Source organism: Sciurus vulgaris (assembly GCF_902686455.1).
Source record: "Sciurus vulgaris genome assembly, chromosome: 9".
In the NCBI taxonomy this organism is placed as follows: Eukaryota; Metazoa; Chordata; class Mammalia; order Rodentia; family Sciuridae; genus Sciurus; species Sciurus vulgaris.
Window position 1 is genome coordinate 145,194,588 of NC_136469.1, and position 22,974 is coordinate 145,217,561.

General features: G+C 51.6%; 1 protein-coding gene across 5 annotated transcripts in view; it reads right to left on the reverse strand.

The window, feature by feature from the left end:
* The window catches only part of NSD2 (nuclear receptor binding SET domain protein 2), a 77,895-nt gene that overhangs the window by 12,250 nt on the left and 42,671 nt on the right, over nt 1-22,974 (reverse strand). Inside the window, exons 7-17 of one of the 5 annotated variants that reach the window (XM_079154445.1) lie at nt 21,261-21,342; nt 19,881-20,005; nt 11,115-11,246; nt 10,467-10,590; nt 9,477-9,677; nt 8,755-8,934; nt 8,399-8,555; nt 8,065-8,270; nt 6,281-6,384; nt 5,010-5,279; nt 3,898-4,014 (exon numbers count right to left, since the gene is read on the reverse strand). In XM_079154445.1, coding sequence (XP_079010571.1) covers nt 3,898-4,014; nt 5,010-5,279; nt 6,281-6,384; nt 8,065-8,270; nt 8,399-8,555; nt 8,755-8,934; nt 9,477-9,677; nt 10,467-10,590; nt 11,115-11,246; nt 19,881-20,005; nt 21,261-21,342 — 1,698 coding nt within the window. Of the gene's footprint in view, nt 1-3,897; nt 4,015-5,009; nt 5,280-6,280; nt 6,385-8,064; nt 8,271-8,398; nt 8,556-8,754; nt 8,935-9,476; nt 9,678-10,044; nt 10,591-11,114; nt 11,247-12,895; nt 17,934-19,880; nt 20,006-21,260; nt 21,343-22,974 lie in introns of those variants that run through there. The other 4 variants (XM_079154441.1, XM_079154442.1, XM_079154443.1 and 1 more) reach the window with 4 other exon arrangements.

Genomic DNA, 22,974 nt, shown 5'->3' on the forward strand with positions numbered 1-22,974 from the left:
CCCTCATACCCAAACCAGACAAAGACGCATCAAGGAAAGAAAAAACTTTAGACCAATATCCTTGATGAATATAGATGCAAAAATCCTGGCAAACTGCATCCAAAACTATATTAAGAAGATAGTGCACCATGATCAAGTGGGGTTCATCCCTGGAATGCAAGGTTGGTTCAACATCTGGAAATCAATAAATGTAATCCATCATATCAATAGACTTAAGGATAAGAATCATATGGTTATTTCAATTGACGCAGAAAAAGCATTCGACAAAATACAACACCCCTTCATGCTCAAAACACTAGAAAAACCAGGGATAGTAGGAACACACTTCAACATTGTAAAGGCTATTTATGCTAAGCCCATGGCCAACATCATTTTTTAAAATATTTTTATTAGTTATTGATGAACCTTTATTTATTCATTTGTACGCAGTGCTGAGAATTGAACCCAGTGCCTCACACGTGCGAGGCAAGCACTCTACCACTGAGTTACAACCTCAGCCGGAACAAAATTCTTAATAGAGAAGAACTGAAAGCATTCCCTTTAAAAACTGGAACAAGATCAGGGATGTCCTCTTTCACCACTTCTACTCAACATCGTACTTGAAATACCAGCCAGAGCAATTAGGCAGACTAAAGAAATTAAAGGGATACAAATAGGAAAAGAGGAACTTAAGCTGTCACTATTTGCTGATGACATGATTCTATATTTAGAGGATCCAAAAAACTCCAGAAAACTTCTAGACCTCATCAATGAATTCAGCAAAATAGCAGGCTATAAAATCAACACGCATAAATCTAAAGCATTTTTATACGCAAGCGACAAAACATCTGAAAGGGAAATGAGGAAAACAACTCCATTTGCAATAGCCTCAAAAAAAAAATAAATAAATAAAATACTTGGGAATCAATCTAACCAAAGAGGTGAAAGATCTCTACAATGAAAACTACAAAACATTGAAGAAAGATATTGAGGAAGACCTTAGAAGATGGAAAGATCTCCCATGTTCTTGGGTAGGCAGAATTAATATTGTCAAAATGGCCATACTACCAAAAGTGCTATACAGATTCAATGCAATTCCAATTAAAATCCCAATGATGTACCTTACAGAAATAGAGCAAGCAATCTTGAAATTCATCTGGAAGAATAAGAAACCCAGAATAGCTAAAGCAATCCTTAGCAGGAAGAATGAAGCAGGGGGTATCACAATACCAGAACTTCAACTATACTACAAAGCAGTAGTAACAAAAACGGCATGGTATTGGCACCAAAATAGACAGGATAGAGGACACGGAGACATACCCACATAAGTACAGTTACCTCATACTAGACAAGGGGGCCAAAAACTTACACTGGAAAAAAGATAGTCTCTTCAACAAATGGTGCTGGGAAAACTGGAAATCCACATGCAACAGAATGAAACTAAATCCCTATCTCTCACCCTGTTCAAAACTCAGCTCAAAATGGATCAAGGATCTAGGAATTAGACCTAAGACCCTTCACCAAATAGAAGAAAAAGTAGGCCTGAATCTCCATCACGTTGGCCTTAGAACCAGACTTTCTTAACAAAACCCCCATAGCACAAGAAATAAAAGCAAGAATCAATAAATGGGATGGATTCAAACTAAAAAGTTTTTTCTCAGCACAGGAAACAATCAATAATGTGAAAAGAGAGCCCACAGAGTGGAGAAAATCTTTTCCACACACACTTCAGACAGCACTCATCTCCAAAGTTTATAAAGAACTTAAAAAACTTTACACCAAAAATACAAAGAACCCAATCAATAAATGGGCTAAGGAACTGGGCAGACACTTCACAGAAGATATACAGGTGATCAACAAATATAGGGAAAAGTGCTCATCATCCCTAGTAATTAGAGAAATGCAAATTAAAACCACCCTAAGATTTCATCTAACTCCAATTAGAATGACTATTATCAAGAACACAAGCAATAATAAGTGTTGGCGTGGATGTGGGGAAAAAGGCACATTTGTACATTGCTGGTAGAGCTGAAAATTGGGGCAGCCATTCTGGAAAGCAGTATGGAGATTCTTCAGAAATCTTGGAATGGACCCACCATTTGACCCAGCTATCCCACTCCTCGGTTTATACCCGAAGGACTTAAAATCAGCACAGTACAGTGATGCAGCCACATCAATGTTCACAGCAGCTCAATTCACAATAGCTAGATTGTGGAACCAACCTAGATGCCCTTCAATTGATGAATGGATAAAGAAACTGTGAGATATATATATATATATATATATATATATATATATATATATATATATATATATATAATGGAATATTATTCAGCCATAAAGAAGAATAAAATTATGGCATTTGCTGGTAAATGGATGAAGCTGGAAAATATCATGCTAAGTGAAATAGGCCAAGCCCAAAAAACCAAAGGCCAAATGGTTTCTCTGATAAATGGATGACCATATATAGAGGGGTGATGTGGGGAAGAGAATAATGAAGGAACTTTGGATGGTGTAGAGGAAAATGGGGTGGAAGGAGGTGGAGGACAGAAAGACAGTAAAATGAAACAGTGTTACCCTATGTACATGATTACATGAATGGTGTGAATCTACATTGTGTAAAAAAAAAAAAAAAATTATAATGAGCAAAAAATAAAATAAATAAAAATAAATTTAGAGACAGGGTCTCACCGAGTTGTTCAGTGCCTCACTTTTGCTGAGGCTGTTTTTGAACTCATGATCCTCCTGCCTCAGACTCTTGAGCTGCTGGGATTACAAGATGCACCACTGCACCTGGCTCAACCAGTTCTTTTGTTTAAAACATTTTAACCCTTCAGGAAACACCAATAGCACAGTGCCCGCCAGGCACCCACACTCACACACTGCTGATGCTCTGCCCCGCGGGCTTTTCTGCCACTCTTGCGCATGTGCAGACATAAACACACGTGTGCATCTACGTATGCACACATGTTTCTCACGTGCTTGCTGTTTTTTGCGGGGGGCACTGAACCTGGGGGGCTCTACCCCTGAGCCACACCCCAGCTCTTTTAATTTTTATTTTGAGTCAGATTCTGACTAGGTTGTCCAGGCTGACCTTGTACCTGGGATCCTCCTGCCTAAGCCTCCTGAGCACCTGGGTCACAGGCATGTGCACCACACCGAGCCGCACACCCATTTTCTCCCTGGGTCTTTGAAGGTGCATGGCCAGCACCCAGCAGACGACCTGCCCACCCTGCCCCACTGTGCTCACTCTCTTGCGGGGCCTCGGCACCTTCTGCACCTGAGAAATGTAACATCAAGAACAGTTTCGTGTCCAAACACAGGCTCCCTGACCATCCCCAAAATGTCATTTAAGAGTTCCTAACGCCCCGCCAAGCTTCAAGCTCTGATCAAGAAGCACACTCCTGCTCGGGGTGGCCAGCCTCTTCTGACCCAGAGCCTCTGTCCCTCATGACACTGACTGTGCTCAAGGTCTAGGGCCTTGACCTGTGCACATGATATGGCGCCCAGGGCCGCCCGAAGGGCCCCTGGGGCTCTCCTCATGTCCACGGTAGCCACTTTTCTCCAGGTCTCACCACATCTTCTGTCTTCCATGAATCATTCAGGAATTTTGATTTTTTTTTTTTTTTTTTTTTTTAGGGTGCTGGGGATTGAACCCAGGGCCTTATGCTTGAGAGGCAAGCACTTTGCCAACTGAGCTGTATCCCCAGCCCCTGATTTCTGATCATTCTCAAGCTGGTTTTTAAGCACTACTATTAAACTAGTCTTTTAAAAACAGTCATGCTTTTCTAATAGGCCATGAGCTTACTGGCAACCAGAGCCATAAACGTGTGCTCTGCGAGCCTTCCTCTCCCAGTGAACCGGGCAGCAGGAGCAGAGCCCACAGGCCCGGCATGGCAAGCCCTCCGCCGCAGTCACCTTGTCTATGGTGAGCATGTAGAAGTGGGTGATGTCGTTCTCCTGCGCATGCCTGATCCTCGCCATGCACTCCTCCTCATCAATCAGCTCACCAACGTACTCGTTAACGAATTCTCCCTGGAAATCAGAAAGATGTGGTGAGAAGGAGCCCCGGCCATGCCCAGCATCAGGCTGGCCTGCCCAGTCACTCCATCAGACAGGGAGCCACAGGCATGGCGGCCCTGGGGTGACCCGCAGAGCGCTCATGGGTTCAAAAGTCCAAACGCATTTTATAAGTGAAGGCTGTCCGCGACAGACTGGAGTGCTTCTGAGCACAACACTCCATGCCTGCGTCCTCCTCTAGGAGCAGTCTGTTAGCCCGGCGTCCACCTACGTCACTATACATGCAGATTCCCACAACAGAAGTGGTTCGACTTGCCAGGCTCCTCAGCAAACAGAGGCAGGAGAGGAGCGAGGTTGCAGGAGGTCCTGCACGTGGACCTGGGGTCTGGGACCACCCACCGGGGCCATGCCAAAGCAGGCCAGGCCAGGCGGCAACAAGACAAGCCATCCCACTGCACCTGCACATCCTGGGTGCAGCTGGTGCCTCTGTGAGAAGGGCGGCCGTCAGGAAGCCTCTGGCGTGTGACAACGGCCCTGCCCTCGGCTACGCCGGGACCACCCAGCAGAGGCTCTCGTCCCCTCACGCTGCTGCTGGCGGCCCCTCAGCCTGGCTGCAGGTCGCCTCAGACATTGCTCATTATAGCAGCGACTCTACAGATTCTGACTGAGGCATCCTTCAAGGGAGCGTCAGTCTTTCTTTGTTTTGGGGGTTTCTTCTTTGTCTTTTACAGTTCTAGACAAACAGCTGTTTATTTTTATGTGTTGCTAGGGATCGAGCCCAGTGCCTCACACGTGCCAGGCGAGCACTCTGGTCGTGGTCTGCAGCCACACCCGAGTACTAGTTTTGGTAGTATCTCCCAAGCAGCATCTTTCGAAATCCACTTATACCTCAACTCAAAACAAATGTCTTTAGATAACGTTCTCGCATGAGTGCCAACATACAACAAGTGAATCTGTGTGACCAGTGAACCCTGACTCCTTGGAGGCAGGGAGAGGGGCCCAACACACACCTTCCTGATGTCCCTCTTGGCCACCAGGCCCCAGCCCTTGCCATCGGTCCTGATGATCTTGGTCTCGGGGTACTGGCGCTTGGTGAAGCACTGGTTCTGGCAGTGCTCGCCCGCGGGACACACCTGCGGGTGGCACTCGAACATCAGCATCCTGTTCAGACACTCGGAGTCAAAGCCGCAGGGGTTTTCGTCCGTGGGCTTACAGTTGCACTTTGGGATTTCGGAAATATCAGCGGTATAGATCTGGACTTTCCCGTAGGGCTTGTTCACCTGCAGGACAAAGCGGTGGGTCTGGGCCTCACGTGCACAGAGCCTCTGAGCCTCTGTCCCCAACAGGACATGCTCCTGCAGACCCCATCCCCGTTTCGCCATCTTAGTTACGCAGGCGGCTGTGGGCGTATTAAGACTGCTCAGTAGGGATCCAGTCAGCGCCTGGCGAGAGCCCTGGCAGCAGCCTCCCTCCCTGCCCATCTGATGTGCCCTCAGCGAGGCGCCATGGCAGCCAGGCAGAGGGCACCCAGGAAGCTGTCGGCGGAGGACAGAGTCTCTGTCCTGACCTGAGTTCATCACTAATGGAAGGGGTGCCCAAGCAGGAGAGGTAGCAGAGCAATGAAAAGAACTGGGGCAGTAATCAGAGGCTCCGGCTCAGCGTAGTGGTGGCCGACACCCCAGTCACTGCTGTAGGACAAAGGGCACCTGTGATCAACCTGGAAAGGTGCCCAGAATCTGAGTTTCATACACCTCACCCTCTGGTTCTGTTTCTGAAATCACCCCACAGACAACACTGAGTACAGACGAACACAGAGAACACTCTTCACATACACACTGACTGCACCCCAGAGTTCAGAAGCAAAGACGGAAACTGGAGCCAGCCACAAGGGGGCGGCACCCTTCTGTCCAGACAGGCCTGGCACGGAGGAAGGGCAAGACCCACACCCGTGCCCCCTCTCCCGCAGGCACCTGCTTGCCACAGCAAGGCCTGTCCTCCAGCTCACTCCCCTCAAGCTGGCCCCGTTGAGGACCACCCACTGCGGCATTCCATCCCTCCTCTGCTTACAGGTTGGGCCTAAGCAGCCTCCAGGGCCTGCACACACTCATCCTGGGCAGAAAGGGCCTGTGCTCAGTAGCGACTGTACCTGCTCTCTGCCCACGGCCCTGGGCAGCTCACAATGGCGCTTTCACCAGCGGCAGCCCAGGTGTGACAGTCTGCAGCCTCAGAGCCTGCCCTGAGCTGCTTGTGGAGGCGCTGCTTACGCAACCCTGACACGCACCTTGATGTGCTTGTACGGAGGGGGCTTGCGCTCGCTTTCCTGCGTTTCTCGGGCTTCCCGCTGAAGTTTGATTTCACGAAAACGAGCTTCAGCTTCTTGCAATGCTGAAGAATCAATGAAATACGAAGAAGATGTATTAGTATGTAAAGATTTCTACCTTCAAGCTCTACATTTTAATGGCTTACTCTAAACTGCCACAGGTAAATTTGGTTTCTGGTTTCCATGAATCTAAAGGTTACAGAAAGCTGTGAAAGGGGAGGTTGATAAGACATGGCCCAAAGTGCAGAAGAGTGCTGCACCCCTGTGATCCTGGTGGCTCAGGAGGCTGAGGAAGGAGGACCTCAAGTTCAAAGCCAGCCTCAGCAACTTAACAAGACCATGTCTCAAAAAAAATCTAAAGAGGAGGGCCGGGGATGTGGCTCAGTGGTTAAGCAATCCTGGGTTCAATCCCTGGAACCAAAAAAAAAAAAAAAAAAAACTGCAACTGCAAAATAGTGCCCGAGGGCTGCGGCTGTGGTCAGTGGCGGAGCACTTGCCTCAGATGTGAGAGGCTCTGGGTGTGAGACCCGCAGCACCACACAAAAATAATGAACGAACAAAATAAAAGGCATCGTGTCCATCTACGACTAAAAAGAAAGATTTTTAAAATAATAAGAACAGTGCTCAAAGACCATCAGCAACTGAAGGGCAGGGCTGCTTGCGCACAGTGCCAAGAGGGCCCAGCATGAGGTTCTGCCAGCTCCCCACCCTGCGCTGGGGTCTGAGGACAAAGTGCCAGCCTCAGAGCTCGGGGCTCACTATCCTGAGACAAAACAAAAATGCCTTTGCTCCTCTCAAAGAGAAAGGCCAAGTGAAGAGCAGCCCAGGCTGCCGCAGAGACACGCAGACTGTGAAGCCAGTTGTCGTGCGGCTGCCCTGGCACTGGCTCTGCAGGACGCCAGGCCTGAGTCAGGAGCCAGCCTCCCACCAGCCACAGCCACAGCCACAGCCACACCACACCATGAGCTTCTCTCCCTCTCAGACCTTCAAGAGTCTTGGGATGCCTGTTCTCATTCAGAACTCCAGAAGCCCCATGTGCTGAGGTCCCAAAGGAGGAATTACAGGCTGCCACTGGTCACCCATGCCCACGAACTCTCAGCAGCTTTTGAGGCCCAGACACCTGCCTGCCGCACACACCAGCCCTGCAGCTCCAGCAGCTCTGCATGAGCCGCAGGCACGCTTTCCCTGCACCCTAGCATGCTCCACCGACCTAGGCACCAACCCCTGCCATCCAACAGCCTCTCTGCCCTGCCTCCGTCCTGCCTGGTTCATGGTGGCCTCGACGACTGCTGCTCCCACTCCCAGCCTGACTGCAGGACCAGACAGTGCCCCACCCACCCAATACCACCGGAGGACCAGCCCTGTCCACTCAGCACTTCGAGGTTTGCTGAAGGGCAGGGTGGCTGCTGAGCACCCAGGCACCTGGTCCAGACAGCGGAGACTCCTCCACATCTGCCTCTGCAGAGGCCAGTGGGGGAAGGTGTCCGCCATCAGGACCGAGGACGAGGTACTCAGGGGAGCTCTGCTGCCCCATCGGGGCACCACTCACAAAGCATCGACCGTGAGCTGAGCAGCACAACTCACTCCACGCTTCAGCAGACAAACCCGGCATAAGCCCACTTTCTTCTAACTTAAAAGTACTAAGACAATGCTCAGTTCAAAGATCAAATTTCAAAAAAACAGAAAGGATGATTAGCAAAAGGCACACAGAGAGCGCTCCTGCTCCCTGCAGGAGACTTCCGTACCGTTTTTGAAGACTCTTCCGATCCCTCTGACCCCATGGTAGCGGCTGCCCCGGTCCCCCTCCATGTACGGGAACACTCGCGCCTGATGCGTCCAGTAATAATCTTTAGACCCAAAGAAAAACACAGGGAATTCTCCAATCTCGTGCTTCATTTTCTGAATATTTGGGGGAACATTTTTGGGATGGCAAACTTCTGCCGGCCACCATCTATTATAAATATTAAAAACAGGATTCACAGACTCTTCAGAGAGAGCGACAATCATTTCAATGCTTTTAAGTTCTGTAAAGTCAAACAGACACGTGAATAGAGACAAAAGCACAGACGGTCGGCACACCTGTAGTTCCCCAGTTTGACCCAGACGATGTCCTGGAAGTGAAGCCTCTTGCCAGCCCTGCAGTCATTGCAGAACCAGCTGCCGTCGGGCATCTCGATGCTGAGGCAGTCGGGGTGGAAGGCTGCTGGGCAGGCCTCGCAGCACAGCAGGCTGCCCCCTGCAAGAGCGGGCGGGGTGAGCCTGCGCCGGGGCGGTGGCTCCTCCTGGGCCTGCCGCACTGGGCCAGGCAGCACCCCACCAGCACAGACCCAGCATGCGCTCCCTGAGGGGCGCCTGGGGCAGGCGGCAGCGAGTCCAGAACATGACAGCACGCCGCTGAGTGTGGAGCAAGGCCCGCTGGGTGGAGGCGCCCTCACCTTTGGAGCACACGAAGCACCAGCTGACATTGACATGGCTGTGGTGCCGCTTCCCCTTCCGAGCGGTGAAGTGGCCGGTGCAGATGATGCTGTTGGACGCGATCACCGTGCACCCTGCTGCCAGACAGGCGTCCCCTCCATGGTAGGCAACAGGGCAGCGCACGCAGCGCATCATCTTCCCTGAGGGCAAGGAACACCCCTGAGGACCCCAGGTTCGGCTGCCGCCCCTGCTGCAGCCGGACCCAACAGAAGGCCGGTGAAGGCCCTGCCTCCAGGTGACAGAAGGTGCTCAGGACAGCTCGCGAGGACGGAGCCAGAGCACAGCAGGCGCTGGGGAGGGCCGGCCTGCGCCCTGGGAGCACATCCCCAGCGCAGCCCCAGGCAGCACCACCCCAGGGGGAAGCCCTAGTGCTCTCTGGCCCACGCAGCTGCCCCAGAATGCTAACCCAGATGCACTCTCGTCCAAGAACATTCCCCGGCAGCCAAGAGTCCATCAGGTGGCCCAAGGGGTACCTGTCTCTTAAAACTAAGACTCCTGAAGACACTGCTGGGATGAAAGGGGGGTAGAAGCAGGGAAGGTCCAGCAACGAAGAAAAACCCTGCAACCAGTTCTGTGTCCAGTAGCAAGAGAAGCAGCTGCTCAAGGCAAGGCATCTGCTCAAGGCATGGGCATGCCAGCGGGCGCCAGGCATGCCCATGGGAGGGAACCAGGCACAGCCTACCTTTCGCTGGCCTTGGATGTGAGGGGTTGGAGGCATGGCAGCTCACACAGCTGTGCAGGGGGCAGCGAAAGCCCCGGCTCTCAAACACCGTCAGCGGGAACTTCCTCACACAGGCTTCGTGGTAGAACTTCCCACACTGAGTCACCACGCAGCGCCTCACCTCTGTCTTGCTCTCTTTGCACACGAAGCACGAGTGAACCCCTAACAGCAGGTCAAGAAAGGAGGGAGGAGGGTGCCAAGAGGGAGAGTTCAACCGTGGTCCCAGGCCACCTGCCCACGGAGGCCCCGGGCTCGCTCTCTCCAGCCTTGCTGATGAGCACAAGCACGCTTCAGGAAAATGCCAGCCGTCAAGGGTTACCCTGTGGCTACCCGAGCTCCAGCTTCACCTGAACCACACGAACCAGCAAGCTTCACCCTCCACGGAGCCACCCCAAGTGTGGTGAAGGGCCACTCACAGCCGCAAGCAGGCAACACCCCAAGTGCAGAGCGGCGTGTGTTCCCACCCGAGCTGCTCTGACTACAGCCAGGGATGCCTCAGGCCTGCTGCGCAGCCGTCCTGCCATGGCAAAGGCACTGACCACTCAGGCAAGCTGGCCTGTCCCTGCTGTTCCAAGGGAAGCTCACACTGATGCTCTGCCTCCCTACCAACGCTGGTGTTCTGTGACCAACCAGGTTACCTGGCTAAGAAGACCAGCTGTCCACAGGTGGAGTGGGGCTCAGGCCCACAGGAGGGCGTGCAGGGCCCAGCCACCACGCACACCTTCAGTCACTGTGCACTGAACTACTTGCGAGGCAAGTGGGTGGCAGCCACACGCAGAGCCCCCACCTGCCGCGGGGTGCCCAGGGACCTGGGAGTCGCGGCAGAGCAGCTGTGGGCGGGAGGCCTGCCTTCTCTGCTGGTGTCTGGGCTGGGCTGCTGCAGGGACGCGGGAGTGGGGCGGGGCGGGGCGGCAACAGCACTGCTCTTGGCAGCAGGATGTCACGACTTGCCTGAGGCACACTCGCTGCAGGTGAACCTCCCTTCAGGTCTCCGGGAGAGGCCCAGGCAGGTGAGGTGGAAAGCCCCACAGCAGGGCCCTTCACACAGCAGGAGACTGCCCGTCTTCTCACACAGCTGTGGGGACAGAACAGGCAGCCTGAGCCACACACAGCAGGAACACGACACCCGCCACAACGAAAGCCTGGCCTGAGAAGCACCTGCAGGGTCAGGTCAGAGCCAGGTGACTCGGTGGCCGGTCCCTCAGCAGGGCCGATGAAACAACGGGAGCCAGACCCCAAAGACACACTCACGACACTTCAGCTGGGACATGAGGATCGAGAGACCCCGGGACACACTTTTTTCAGAAAGCTGTTGTCCTGCCAGAGGTGACAGGCTCCAAGCCGAGGGGCGCCTTTCATAGTCACTGCCTTCACCACCACCTCGCAGAGGGCAGGGCAGAAGCTCAGCGCAGCCAGCCTGCCATTGCCAGGCACTGCCACTCCAGGGACCCAGGGGTCCACAGGGCACTGTCAGCAGGGCAACAGCCAAGGCAGCCAGATCTGGCCTAGCGGCACGTACACCACACCCCCACAAGGCAGCCCACCCGAGCGCCTGCATGGGACACCCTCGCAGAGGGTGGGGCGCCGCCTGCTTCTCACCTGACACACGTGCTCCTTTTTGGCAGTAATTCCTCTTTCCGACCTCTTAGAGGAGACGGACACCTCGGTCTGTGTTTCGTCTGCGCTCTCATAAGGGGACTCTGAGGGCTCATCCACAAGGCTGTCTGAGACCTGGAGATGAAGGAGGCGGAGGACAGTTCACAAGTCACAGAATACAGGGGCTCACTGTGCGCCTCAGGCTCGGCCCGCTCCACCCATCTCTGCTTGACATGCCCCGGCCTCTGGCCTCTGCAGTGGGGCCACCATCAAGAGAGCTGCGCAGTGTCCAGAGGTAGACATACTCTACTCAACGCTGAGAATACTCATGTACACAGAGGCCCGTTCCTTGAAAATAAGAGACACACAGAAACCCAGCTTGTTCTTCTGGGTGAGCCAACACAGCTTTGGGACCAGAACCCTCCCTTCCTTACCCAGTCTGCTCAGGTCCAAACACCAAACGGATCTTGAAAGGAACCAAGGCTGTGTGCAGCGGCCGTGCGGCCCGCTCCCGTGGGCCCCACTCTTCCTACACTTCCTGGTGTGCTGCCCCAAGGTCAGTGGTCATCCTGACTCTCTTCCCCTTCCCCCCAGAAGGAGTGTACAGTGGGCCTTCTCTGGGACACAGAGTCTGAAGGCAGGGCCAGGGAGTCCCAGAACCCCAGAGCACCTGGAGCAGGGGGTGGTGGTCCTACTGCCCGAATGCCCTCCACTCCACACCGGTCATCAGGACCAGCAACAACCTCGCTCTTCACAGAGCACCTTGCCCTCACTGGACCAGCCGCAGCAATAAGTGCTTGAGAAGACAAAAGACCTTTGTCTATCAAATTTGGGTGTTTAAAAGCTTTTCACTTTTTATTTGATGTTAGATAAATAAGCATTGAAAACTGAAATTTGGAGCTGGAACAAAATGTAAGCTACACTTCCTGCACACCTCAATAATCACAATAAAGATGTTACAGTATTGCTGCTTGTCAATGAGCACCAAGCTAGGTATTAAAATGGGGCCACATTAAAAACAAAACCGCCAACTCCACCAGGGAATCTGACTGATTCAATACCCTTATTAAGAGCTTCTTCCAAATTTAGCTCACTGAAATTACAGGACTGGTTAGAAGAAAAGAAAGAAAAGCTTTTGCGGGTTGACTGGCAAGCAGTGGTGGGCTGACTGTTGAGGGCCTCCGTTGCTCTGACGCTCATGGAGCAGACAGGGCCCTGCGGGCCACCGTTGGAGCCTCACTAGACACATCTCGTGACCACAATCCAACGGGAAACTCGATTCTCTCACCTTTTGCAGGAAGATGGGAATAGCATGAACCAACACTAGCTCAGAGCGGTGTCGCGTCTTAAGGTTCTGTCACCGAGGGCCGACTAGCTGGAACTGCAGGGCCCACTGCCCATCCCTTGCCCATCAGCTCACCCCACTTCTTTAACATCAAATCCAGAAAGAGGCAACCTGAAATGCTGAGTTCAAACCCCAAATTCAACAGGTCCATCAGACAGAGGTCACAGGTGGGGGTCTGAGCACTTCAGAGGTGAGACTGGAGTGGGTACTGGGGGAGCCCGGGATATCAGGAAGCAGCCCCATGGCTGCCAGATGCTGCTAACCCATCTGGTGGGGGAACCAAAGCCCAAAGAAAGGGCCTAACACAAGCCCTAGGGAGGAGAGCCAGCACTTGACCCGCCAACCCGGTTCCTCCCCAAGTGTGGCCAGAACGAATGTAAAAGCTAAAAAAGGAGAAAATACATGGAGAGAAAGACAGAAAACACAAACCAGTCCTGGGTCAGAGGAAGGAACAGCACCTTTTATTTAAGATTTACAGAAAGTTAGCACGTTTCCACTTGGAGATATCTCCTAAATTAACAAAGTCTGTTTTGAGGAAATAAACAGGAAATACATATTTGAATGGCAATATAAATAAATGTTCATGACACACATGAGGCTCAATTCCTGACTGGGGCCCAGGTCCCACATACAGAATAAAGACCTTACAATGTCACAGTCCATGGCAGGTGGCAGGCCCGCCCTCACCCCGCCTCCCCACCAGCCAGTCAGGAAGGGTCCCTGGCTCTCTGCTCAGTGCGCCCTCACTCCAGCTGCAGGCTCCGCCTCCACGCCAGGTGACAGCCTTACTCGGAGACTCCATTTGTGGAGGTGAGCATCACCTGCATGGGTCCCAAGTCCCAGGGCTCTTCTAAGACCCCTACCATCCATCCCACATCGACAGGAAGTATGGGAAAGGAAAAGTCAGCAGCCCCAACAAATGGAGCCTTCCTGTCGTCTCCTGCGTCCACCCAGGCCGCATGGGTAGCACCCATTCCCAAGCAGCTTAGTTCCTGACTTTCCAAATTTTTCTTCAGTCTGAAAAACCTTTCTCCATCTCTACTCTCAGTACATGATGGTACCAAGCTGCCTGTTTGCCTTAGAAATACATCCTGTGGGGCAGGGAACGCGGGCTCCTTCATCTAGCACAGGACCTTCAATGTGGCACTACCCAACAGGACGGGACCCCACGAATGCCTTCTGCCAGCTGCCAGCAAGCACAGCCAGAGGGCCACTCAGCACGGCCCCGCCCCTTCCGGTGCTGTCACACAGTGAGTTTTTAATTTTTTGACAAAACAAATCCCTTCACAAATTGAAGACTACATCATTTTTGAAATACAATCACAGACCTTGAACAATAAATATTTCTATAAACCAACATTACTTTCATGTTTAAGTTATGCTTTTGTAAAAGAAACTGATTACTAAGTATTTTCACAGAGGGTTTTAGATTTACAAATGATAAGGAATCCTGTGCTCAGCAGATTTAATGAGTTTTAAATCAAAAGACTAATCTCAAAACAGATCTTCCAAGTTAACATCACAGTGAAATATTAGAGCAGAATTAAAATGATTTTAAAATAAATTACTCATTATCTAAAATTTGATATTCAAAATAATTTTCGTTGAAATGACCCTTCTGGAATACACAGACTGGAACCTTCCCAGCTGTTCCTAAATGCCAGGGTAAGGGCCAAGTGTGAGTCACAGAGGACATAAAGATCTCTAGTCCACAGAGCTGTCACATGCTTCTCCATCAGCTTCTAATCTACACCAGCTTCTGTGAGAATGAGTAGCAAGGACCCAGGGGACTTGTGGCCATAGCTGGCCATGTGGCTGCTGCTCCCAGTTCAAGACCTGCCTTGTCCAAGGCACAGGGAGTCTCTCTAAAGGTCCCAGCTGTGCCTCAGCAACGGCCATGCCGAGCTGGGGAGCAGGCTGGGGAAGCCTGGGCTGGCGGCCTAAGTCTGGTCTGGAGGGCTTGAGAGCAGACAAGAACACGACGTCTGCCTCCTGCCTTGGCTCATGCAGCTGAACAGCACCCCTGCAGCCAGACCAGGACCCATTCCACACCAATCATTTCTTGCAAGCAATATCCCCAACATGATTAGCATGCTTCAAACATTGCCAGAGCTCTATATGACACACCCAACCCAGACATGTCATCTAGCAAAGTCACCAGTGTGGGTCCAGCACAGAACTACTCAGGTACACGGCACCTGCCAGGACAGGGCTGCCAGGCGGCCAGAGGGACACCCAGGCAGCCAAGACACCCAGAGCTCCAGCCCCATGCTTTCTGGGCAAGGGCACAGGCTCTCCCGCTGGCTAAGGACAGTCCACCTCCATCACAAGCAGGTCAACTGGGGGTCATTTCTAATGAAAACAATATCCAAAGGGATCAAAACTTACTTCATTTACCCAAGTCCTAAAACACACAGAAGTCAGCGTCCTCTGTGTGTGTGTGTGTGTGTGTGTGTGTGTGTGTGTGTGTGTGTGGTACTGGTCCTCTAGCTCTATGCCACACAGCACTCCACCACTGAGCCACACTACAGCTCCAGGAACAGGCATATTTCTTTAAAACAAAAACAAAATTTGAAATGCCAGTGAGGAGCAGGAGGCTGGGCATGCACAATGACAGCCTGAAAGACAGCAGCCCGGTCCTCAGCAGCTTCGGTGTCTGCTTCTAGATGTGCTAAACTTAGGTAACAAAACCGAGTTTTAAAACATAGAATGCTCCATGCTCTGCTCTGCACTGAGTCCAAAGGGTTGGCCTGATCCAGCGCAGGCATCTGCCTGGAAAGGAGCATGCAGTGGCTCGGCTCAGCCATCTCAGAAGGCTGCACTAGAATCAGCGACTCAGAAATGAAGAAAGCTTGCTATGTCTTCTGCTGCATTGGGAGTCAGCAGGACCCTGGCTCCATCCTATGCCACGCAAAGCTGCCACCAGACCCATCTCAGGGTACTTTCAGTCCTCCTGACCAATGCATGACACGTGTATGGGGGCAACTTCTTCTGTTTGGGGAGCTATGATCTCAATTTTCTGCTCGGAGTGTTCATGTGACAGACCCATAAGCAGGTCCCAGAGTCACACACACTGTCTGGTCATAGCTTGGGCCCTGGGATAGTGGGAGCCACAATCGTCACCGTGGCGTGGTCCCGCTGCCTTCTCCTGCCTTTCCTCACTCATCATCTTCCAACCGCTAAGAATTCCACTTGGGTCTCCCTGGGCCTCAAGCCACCAGAAGCAGGCTGTCCTGCTCCCCCTGCACTGCTGGGCCCCTCTGCCTCGACCCGGAGATGCCTCCTTGGGGTAAAGCTGGGCCTAGGCTTCCCCCTGCTTTCCAGGAACATCCTCTTAAAATCCCTGGCATTACCACCTTCATGGGGAAACATGGCTACCACAGGTATAGTGAGTGCCAGGACCACCCTCAACTTCCAGCACTCTGCGGGAAGGCCAGCTGGGCAGGGGATGCTCCACAGCACCACTCGAGGTGCTTGGCTGGGGCACCTCTTCCCAGTGCCGTCTTCCACAAGAGAGCCACCTCCCTGGCCAGGCAAGCATGTACCTGTGGGTGGTCTGAGGCAAGCCAGACAGCGCGTCTCAACAAAGGACAGCTCAAATGTCCTAAGGCCAGACAGGTACCACTGCTGTTCTGGCAGCTGTCGGAAAGGAAGGGATTCCATGTTCAATTCGCAGCATAATGAATTTTGTACTCTTGGCAGCTTGTCCAAGTCGTTGCTCCTTCATGAGCTTTCAAACAACTCCATCTCCGACCCAGAAGAAACTGCTTCTCTGCCACAAAACCATCCTGGCCTTCAAAGCAAGGCACTTCTGCCACACGTGGGACTGTCCCCCACAGGGCAGATGCCGATACCCTGCCTGCCAACTGACTCCGAATGTTCCTGGGGCACGCGTTCTCCCTCGCTGAGGACCACTGTCACTGCACCCTCGCTCCGTGTGGCCCTGTGAGTGCTGCTCTGTCCCTGAGATGGCCTTCTCCTCCCTGCCAGAGGACAGCACCTCTCCTTGGTCACCCAGACAAAACCCACCATGCTCCAATTTCAAATATAATTCCTTCATTGGTGCCCAAAGCCTCTGAGGTTAGCATCTTCACTGTGGGAGACCATTGTGTTGTTCTTATTTTAAAACCTAGAGACTGGTGTTTTGACGATCTCAAGTTTACCTGAGCTCCTTGTGTCCTCTAGGGGTAGCACGACTCAGACTGCTCCTAGGCTGTCTGAGGTCACATCTGCCACTACTCTGAGCAGGGCCATGAAGCAGCCCCCAGCCCCAGTCCAGCACCCTCTGTGCCACACAGACCTGGCTTCTGCCAGGTCACACTGCTGCCCCACATGCATAATGTAGTTGTGAGGATCACTGTTCATGCCAAGGCAAATGTTATGCTTCCAGATAAAAATGGAATGAGGGTGATTTCATCTTTTTATTGTCATAACCATTACTGTCACAAGAGCGAGCCACTGCGTGCTTGCCAGGTGCCAGGCACCCCAGAGCTCACATGCGTTACAGTACTTAGTGTTCGGAACAAAAGCATCACTCAGGAACTTTCATGACAGGTCAGACACATCTGAGGAGTGGCCGGGAACAGCTGGGCCCCTTCCTCTGGCTGTGAGCAGCGCAGCTGCTGTGGGAGCCGGGGCCCGTGCCGCTTCCCCATGCAAACGTGCGGACACTGGGCATGGCACGGCTGGCACCCAGGGCCACGACACGACGTGCTGCTGATGCCCCAAGGAAGTGACTGGCGAGGTGGCTGGCAGAAGTAGCCCAACATGGGTGCCCGTCACCGAGTCAAGAGTTGGATGGTTCACAATGGCACTGTAAATGGACCTTGGCCCAAAACTTACTGTGTCTAGTGTCAGAGTAAAACTGTTCAGTAGAAAAGCACAGATTCAAATGCCTCCTGCCTGCTATGCTGGAGACTGCGCTCGTGTCTACAGCACTGACTGCATTTCACTGGCAACGAAAACAGCTGGCGAGGACCCTTCCATGTGCTGTTTGCTCTGTCTCTGGAGCAACGGGTGCTGACATTTGTTCACAAAGATGCAGGGAGTTATGACCTGGGGGAAATGACGTCTAACAGGATCACCCCCGAGGCTGTGTCACTGCTGTAGCTCTGGGGCGCCGCCGAGGGCCTCCTCCCAACTTAACGCTACGTTGCTCTTGGGAGTATGGGTGTCTCTAGCATGAGATGGACGTGACTGAGCCAATGGCCTTGACAGGTTCTTACCTTGGTCTTACAATGTGTTATCTGTTCTCTTCACTGTATGTGTTTATTAGTACCAGTAAAAACCGAGTACCACATGTCTTCCACACAATGACTGTGAGAGCAAGCATGTCACTGAGTGTGCGCGGCAGACATCTCGGGCCATTACATCACTCTAAGTGCGGTACAGGGCATCTGGTTCAAGTCCAGCTTGACTGATGTGGGCTCCCACAAAAGCTGTCACCAGTGAAGGCGAAAAAGTAAGAATTTGCTCTACTAAGGGAATAAGAAATGAAGTTACAAGACAAATCACATTAATTCCTTCACAGGCCGTTGTCATGCAAGTGTGTAATTTAATCTATTCTCTTCATTGGGGTGATGCAGGGTCATGTAATAATTACTCCAATAAAAATTTATTTACCACACACACATTTGTCAAGAATTTAAACCACAACATGACCTAAAATGTCTTGAGACACCAATCTTAGGAAAACACCTTGCTTTTTCCAATCGAGTGTGACTAAAATATAAAGGAAGGAAAGATAGACATGCAAACGGGACGTGAACCTCATGAGGGCTGTGGGTGTACCCAGCGTGGCTGCCACACCAGAGCTGGCCCACAGTGGACAGCCTCTTGATCACCCAGCGGCCAACCAACAGCGTGACTCTGTAAGCACCAACTCCAGCGGGAGGTTCACACAGCAAACGGGAGCGGCCTCCTGGAGAAGGCCGCAGCTCGAGTGAGTGCCGATGCACACTGTGGGCCCAGGCCGCCTGAAGGGCAGGAGGTGTGTGATGCTAGCGTGTCCGCTGGGATGTAAATGTGCTCTGTGTGACCAACCTCTAGAGCGCCTCAGTCACACACAGACTCAGTCTCCTGACCACAAAAACGTCAGCTAAGCTTCTGGAGCGTGGAGCGGAGGCCACGTCAGCCAGCCGCCCTCCATCTCAACTGCTCCCTCCCGCCCCAGCCTGGCCTGCATGAGACAGGCACCCAAGAGCCAGAAGGGATTCCCGTGGCCTCAGTGCTTTTCCCTCTCACCTCGGACAACGGCATCAGCAAAAACTGAACCAGAAACGTGGACCAGAGTAAGAAAAACGCATCAGAAGTGCTTTATGAACAAAGCCACCAACTTAAGTCAAAGGGCCTACGGAACTGAAACTTTCTGTTTTTAATATTCTTATTTGGAACTGTAGACCACCCTTCATTTAATTCTAGGCTACTGACCTGAACTTGGGCAAGAAAGAAAAGGGAAAATGGTTTGTATAAAATCTGCCTTTCCGGGTTCTCGCAAGCTCCTAAACAGAAACTTGCTGAAGAACTGAGCTTCCAGAAGAAAGGCATGTTTGTCTACACAGCAAGCCATAGGTGAGTGCCTGGCCACAACCCCTGCCCAGCAGGGGCAGAGGGGCCCACAGTGCTGCCCCTGACCTGACAGGAGGGAAAAACCATCCTGTTCCCCCTCACTACCCTCTTCCAATAATGGCCAAAGTCACCACCTCCTCACAAATACAAGAACAGGACTCATGTCCACAAGGAGAAAAGCAGAACCCCAGGGACCAAGGGGAAGAAATCAAACTGGAAAGGAAGCCCCATGAAGGGAGTCACCAGGAGCGCTGGGCCACACCTACCCCTACAGCACAAGGCTAGGCCTGCGATTGTGGCTGCTCCTTTTCATTAGCTTGGCAACAGCAAAGTCCCAGACTTGGTGGTGCCTTCTAGATGTCACACCACAACGACAGCAGCAACAGCCTACAACGGCTACTGCTCTGCCAGCCCAGGAAAAGGCAGTGGCACAGTGGCAGCTCTTACTAGCCTCCACACTCAAGGACCAGTGTGCCAGACGTAGAGTGCCTGAGGACCAAGAGACTGCTGGCTTCCCCAGGCCCCTGTGAGCCCTCACCACCCACAGGGCTCACCATGGCCAAGGGCAGCTCGATGGACACAGTGGCCCTGCGGGAGCCAAGGTGGACCCCAAGTGTGAGGAGGGACAGCATGAGGCCTACAGAACAGGCATGGTGGAAGCAGACTGCAAGGATAGGAGACAGCTCAGGAGAGGAGCACCACACGCCCACACGCACGTGGCTCAGCGGCACCACCTCTTCCCTCCTGTGCACGTTCCACACCTGAGACCTGAATGGCCCACCCATGGAGAGCACCGGGTGCTCCTGAGCCGGGCCTTCACTCACACCCAACCTGTAACCACGGCATCATCCTTTTACCTCGTTCTCGGTCAAGGACGCAGAAGGAGATGAGCTTTTGCTAAACCCCAGAGCTGCAGACGCTGCTGCGGAAGCCCGGTTTCGCTTCTTCAGTGGTTTGCAAGCATCAGACAGATTTTTTGTTGCTGTAAAATAGTTTTGTTTATGAAGTAATGTTTGAGATCTTAAACCCTCAGCCTCTTGCTGCTATGAATCACACCTTGAATACGTGCAGTCCTACAGACTCTTCTGGGTCCCTTGGTCATACTAAGGGCTTAACTGTTTACCATGGAAAAATCCAAATATAAATAAAAGCTGGAAACTGTACAGTGAACACCAGGTCCCCAGGCCTGGTCCCCAAACCATCAGCCCAGGGCTACAGCAGCTCCACCCACACCTTGCTCCATGTCCCCTGGCAGATTACTCTGGAGAAAAATCCAGGCATGTCATCTTATCCATCAAAAGCTCAGGGCACACCTCTAAATCAAAGTTTTAAACATAACAATTCCACTAGCAATTCTTAAGAGTAACGACCCCTTTCTATCACCCAGGGTCCAGTCGGCACTGAAATTCCAACTGTTCACACGTTTTTTAAAGAGACAGTCTGTTCGACTCATTTTCAAAAACCAGTCAAGCACCTCACACGATTCAGTAAAAGCGGCTTTGCCAGTCTTCACCCCCAAGGGCTTATTCTCCCATGAGCTGAAGACAGTTAACCACCTCTGATAAACTGTCAGGCATATATTTCAACAAGATAATTAATAAAAAGGTAAAGGGGATGTTGATTACTCCTTTCAAAATTTGTTTGATAGCAGTTTTCTTTTTTGGTACTGGGGATCCAACCCAGGGGACATGCCACTGAGCTGCATCCCAGCCCTTTCAAATTTGATTTTGAGTCAGGACCTCGTTAAGTTGCCTGGGCTGGCCTTGACTTCTGAGACTCCTGCCTCAGTCTCTGGAGTGGCTGGGATCACAAGTGTGCCCACCACACCCAGCACTCAGCTGATTTCTTTAACTTGTGAGACAGAAGCTACTTTTACTCTTAGCTAAGGTAGGCAGACCATCAGGGTCCTCTAGGGATGGCTTTTGGCAACAACTGGTGCCATCAAATAAGAAATCTGAAAACTTCTGGCTTGAATCACTCCTTTAGTAAAATTTCAAATCACAAACAATAAAGTCGAGTAAAAATCAATAGAAAAGTAGCTTCAGTGAACCCCAAGTAAGGCCTTAAAGCACCTGTCACGGGGCTCCTGTCAGCAGCACCAGGCCCTCCCTTCTCGCCCAGTCCCTCTGAGGCTCCTGGGATTCTCCTGCCCAGCCCTGCTCTCCTTCGCCCCCACCCCCTCTGAGGACCTCTGCTCACCCACCTACAGGGGTACCAGAGGGCCCTGAGCACATTACCTGCCTGGCTCCTGAGCGAGGAGGCTGTCTCTGAAGCCCTGTAAGAGCTGGCTCTGGCCATTTTGTCAGTGGTCATCTCTCTCTGTCATTTAGAAAAGAAAAAGGACAAGAAAGGAAAAGAAAGGAAAAAAGTCTCCTAATGTGAATGAACACAGGTTGCTGAAAATCTGTGCAATGGAAACTTCTTCCACTGGGAGTGTGTCCACACCTAAGTGGACCAAGGCTGCCCCGTCTCTGCCTTCTCCTCTCTGGACTTGCTCTTCCTGTACCACCCACTCTGAGAGTCATCCTGCTGTAGCTGCACTGTTCAGATGCCCCCCGTGAGGTGCACTTCACATGCTGCCTGCTCTTCCCACTGAACCCAAGCAGGGTGTTCACTGGAGAAACCCAGCCTTCTACCCCAGAGGTCCAATCATGTCAAGCAACCCTTTCTGGCTCACTGTGTGCCAATAGTGCTAGTCTAACACACTACAATGAGGACCTCCAATTTTGAGATAAACTCTAAAGATCCAGCAAACTCCAGCAAATAAAAGCATCAATGAAACACATTTCACAACTGAGATAGCAAACAAAAAAAAAAAAAAAAGGGTCATGAATGCTTTGCTGAGTGCTGATCCTGAGGGGGGCAGGCAGCCCAAGGAAGGACTTCCTGCTGCTGCCATCTCGTCAGGAGGCTCAGCCTGCACTTGTGCCCAGTACCTGCCACAGGAAACAATCAGCGCCTCTTAGGAACCATGTGAATGTGCTCAGGTTCATGAAAACCAGACAGAAGACACACCACTACTTTGTCTTATACCATGTACAATTTCCTAAGCTATAATTAACAGAAACATTCCACCTGGTTACTTGATGTGAACCTTGATATTTCACATGTCCAGGGCCATACATTTTTTAGATATATTATTTACATAAATATTTCAAAGCAACTTATTTCAGTATGATCACCAGTAAAGGCCTGCTTTAGAGCTGGCGACCAGAGGAGATATTACGTATGTGCTTCCTAGTAACCTCAGTGACTCATAGAGAATGTGACTCAGCTAAAGCTGGACACCTGATCGCTAAACAGTCCCAACTGATGCTGGGCACTGAGAATACTGTTGGCCAGGCAGATAAGGCAGGGCCTGGACTGCACACACACCTTAAGAATTAAGACACAATATGGTCCATAAAGTCATACTTCAGCAATCTAATACCTGAGATGTTTTCCATTCTTCCAAGTAATACAAAACAAAAAGGGCAGTTTAATATAGTATCAAGCTGTACTCAAAATCATAAATATATAACTGTCAGAACTATTATCAAATAAATTTAAGTTCAAATATAAAGTACAAAGTCTGTTTAAACTCAGCTTAGAGAAGAAGTCAACTGGACATCTGAGATGACTGAGGTAGACAGTGCTAGCAAAGGGCTCACATCTGCTCCCAGGCTGAGGGCACAGCCAGCCACTGTGGCTCGACTCCCTGCCAGGGTTACGGGAAGCTCTGCCCCGACAGATGCTGGGAACACATGTGCAATGCAGGGCCTGGGGCTGCCCGTGTGTCGATATTGCCCGCATTTGGTGGCATAAGTACTGCCCACACTGCCTAGGACTCCCAGTGAGTAAACAGACTAACAGTTCATGAAATATGATTTCAATGCCTGCCATGGAGTCTTTTGACTTTTATTTTTTTGGCACCAAGGTTGAACCGAGGGGTGCTCTTCCACTGAATTACAC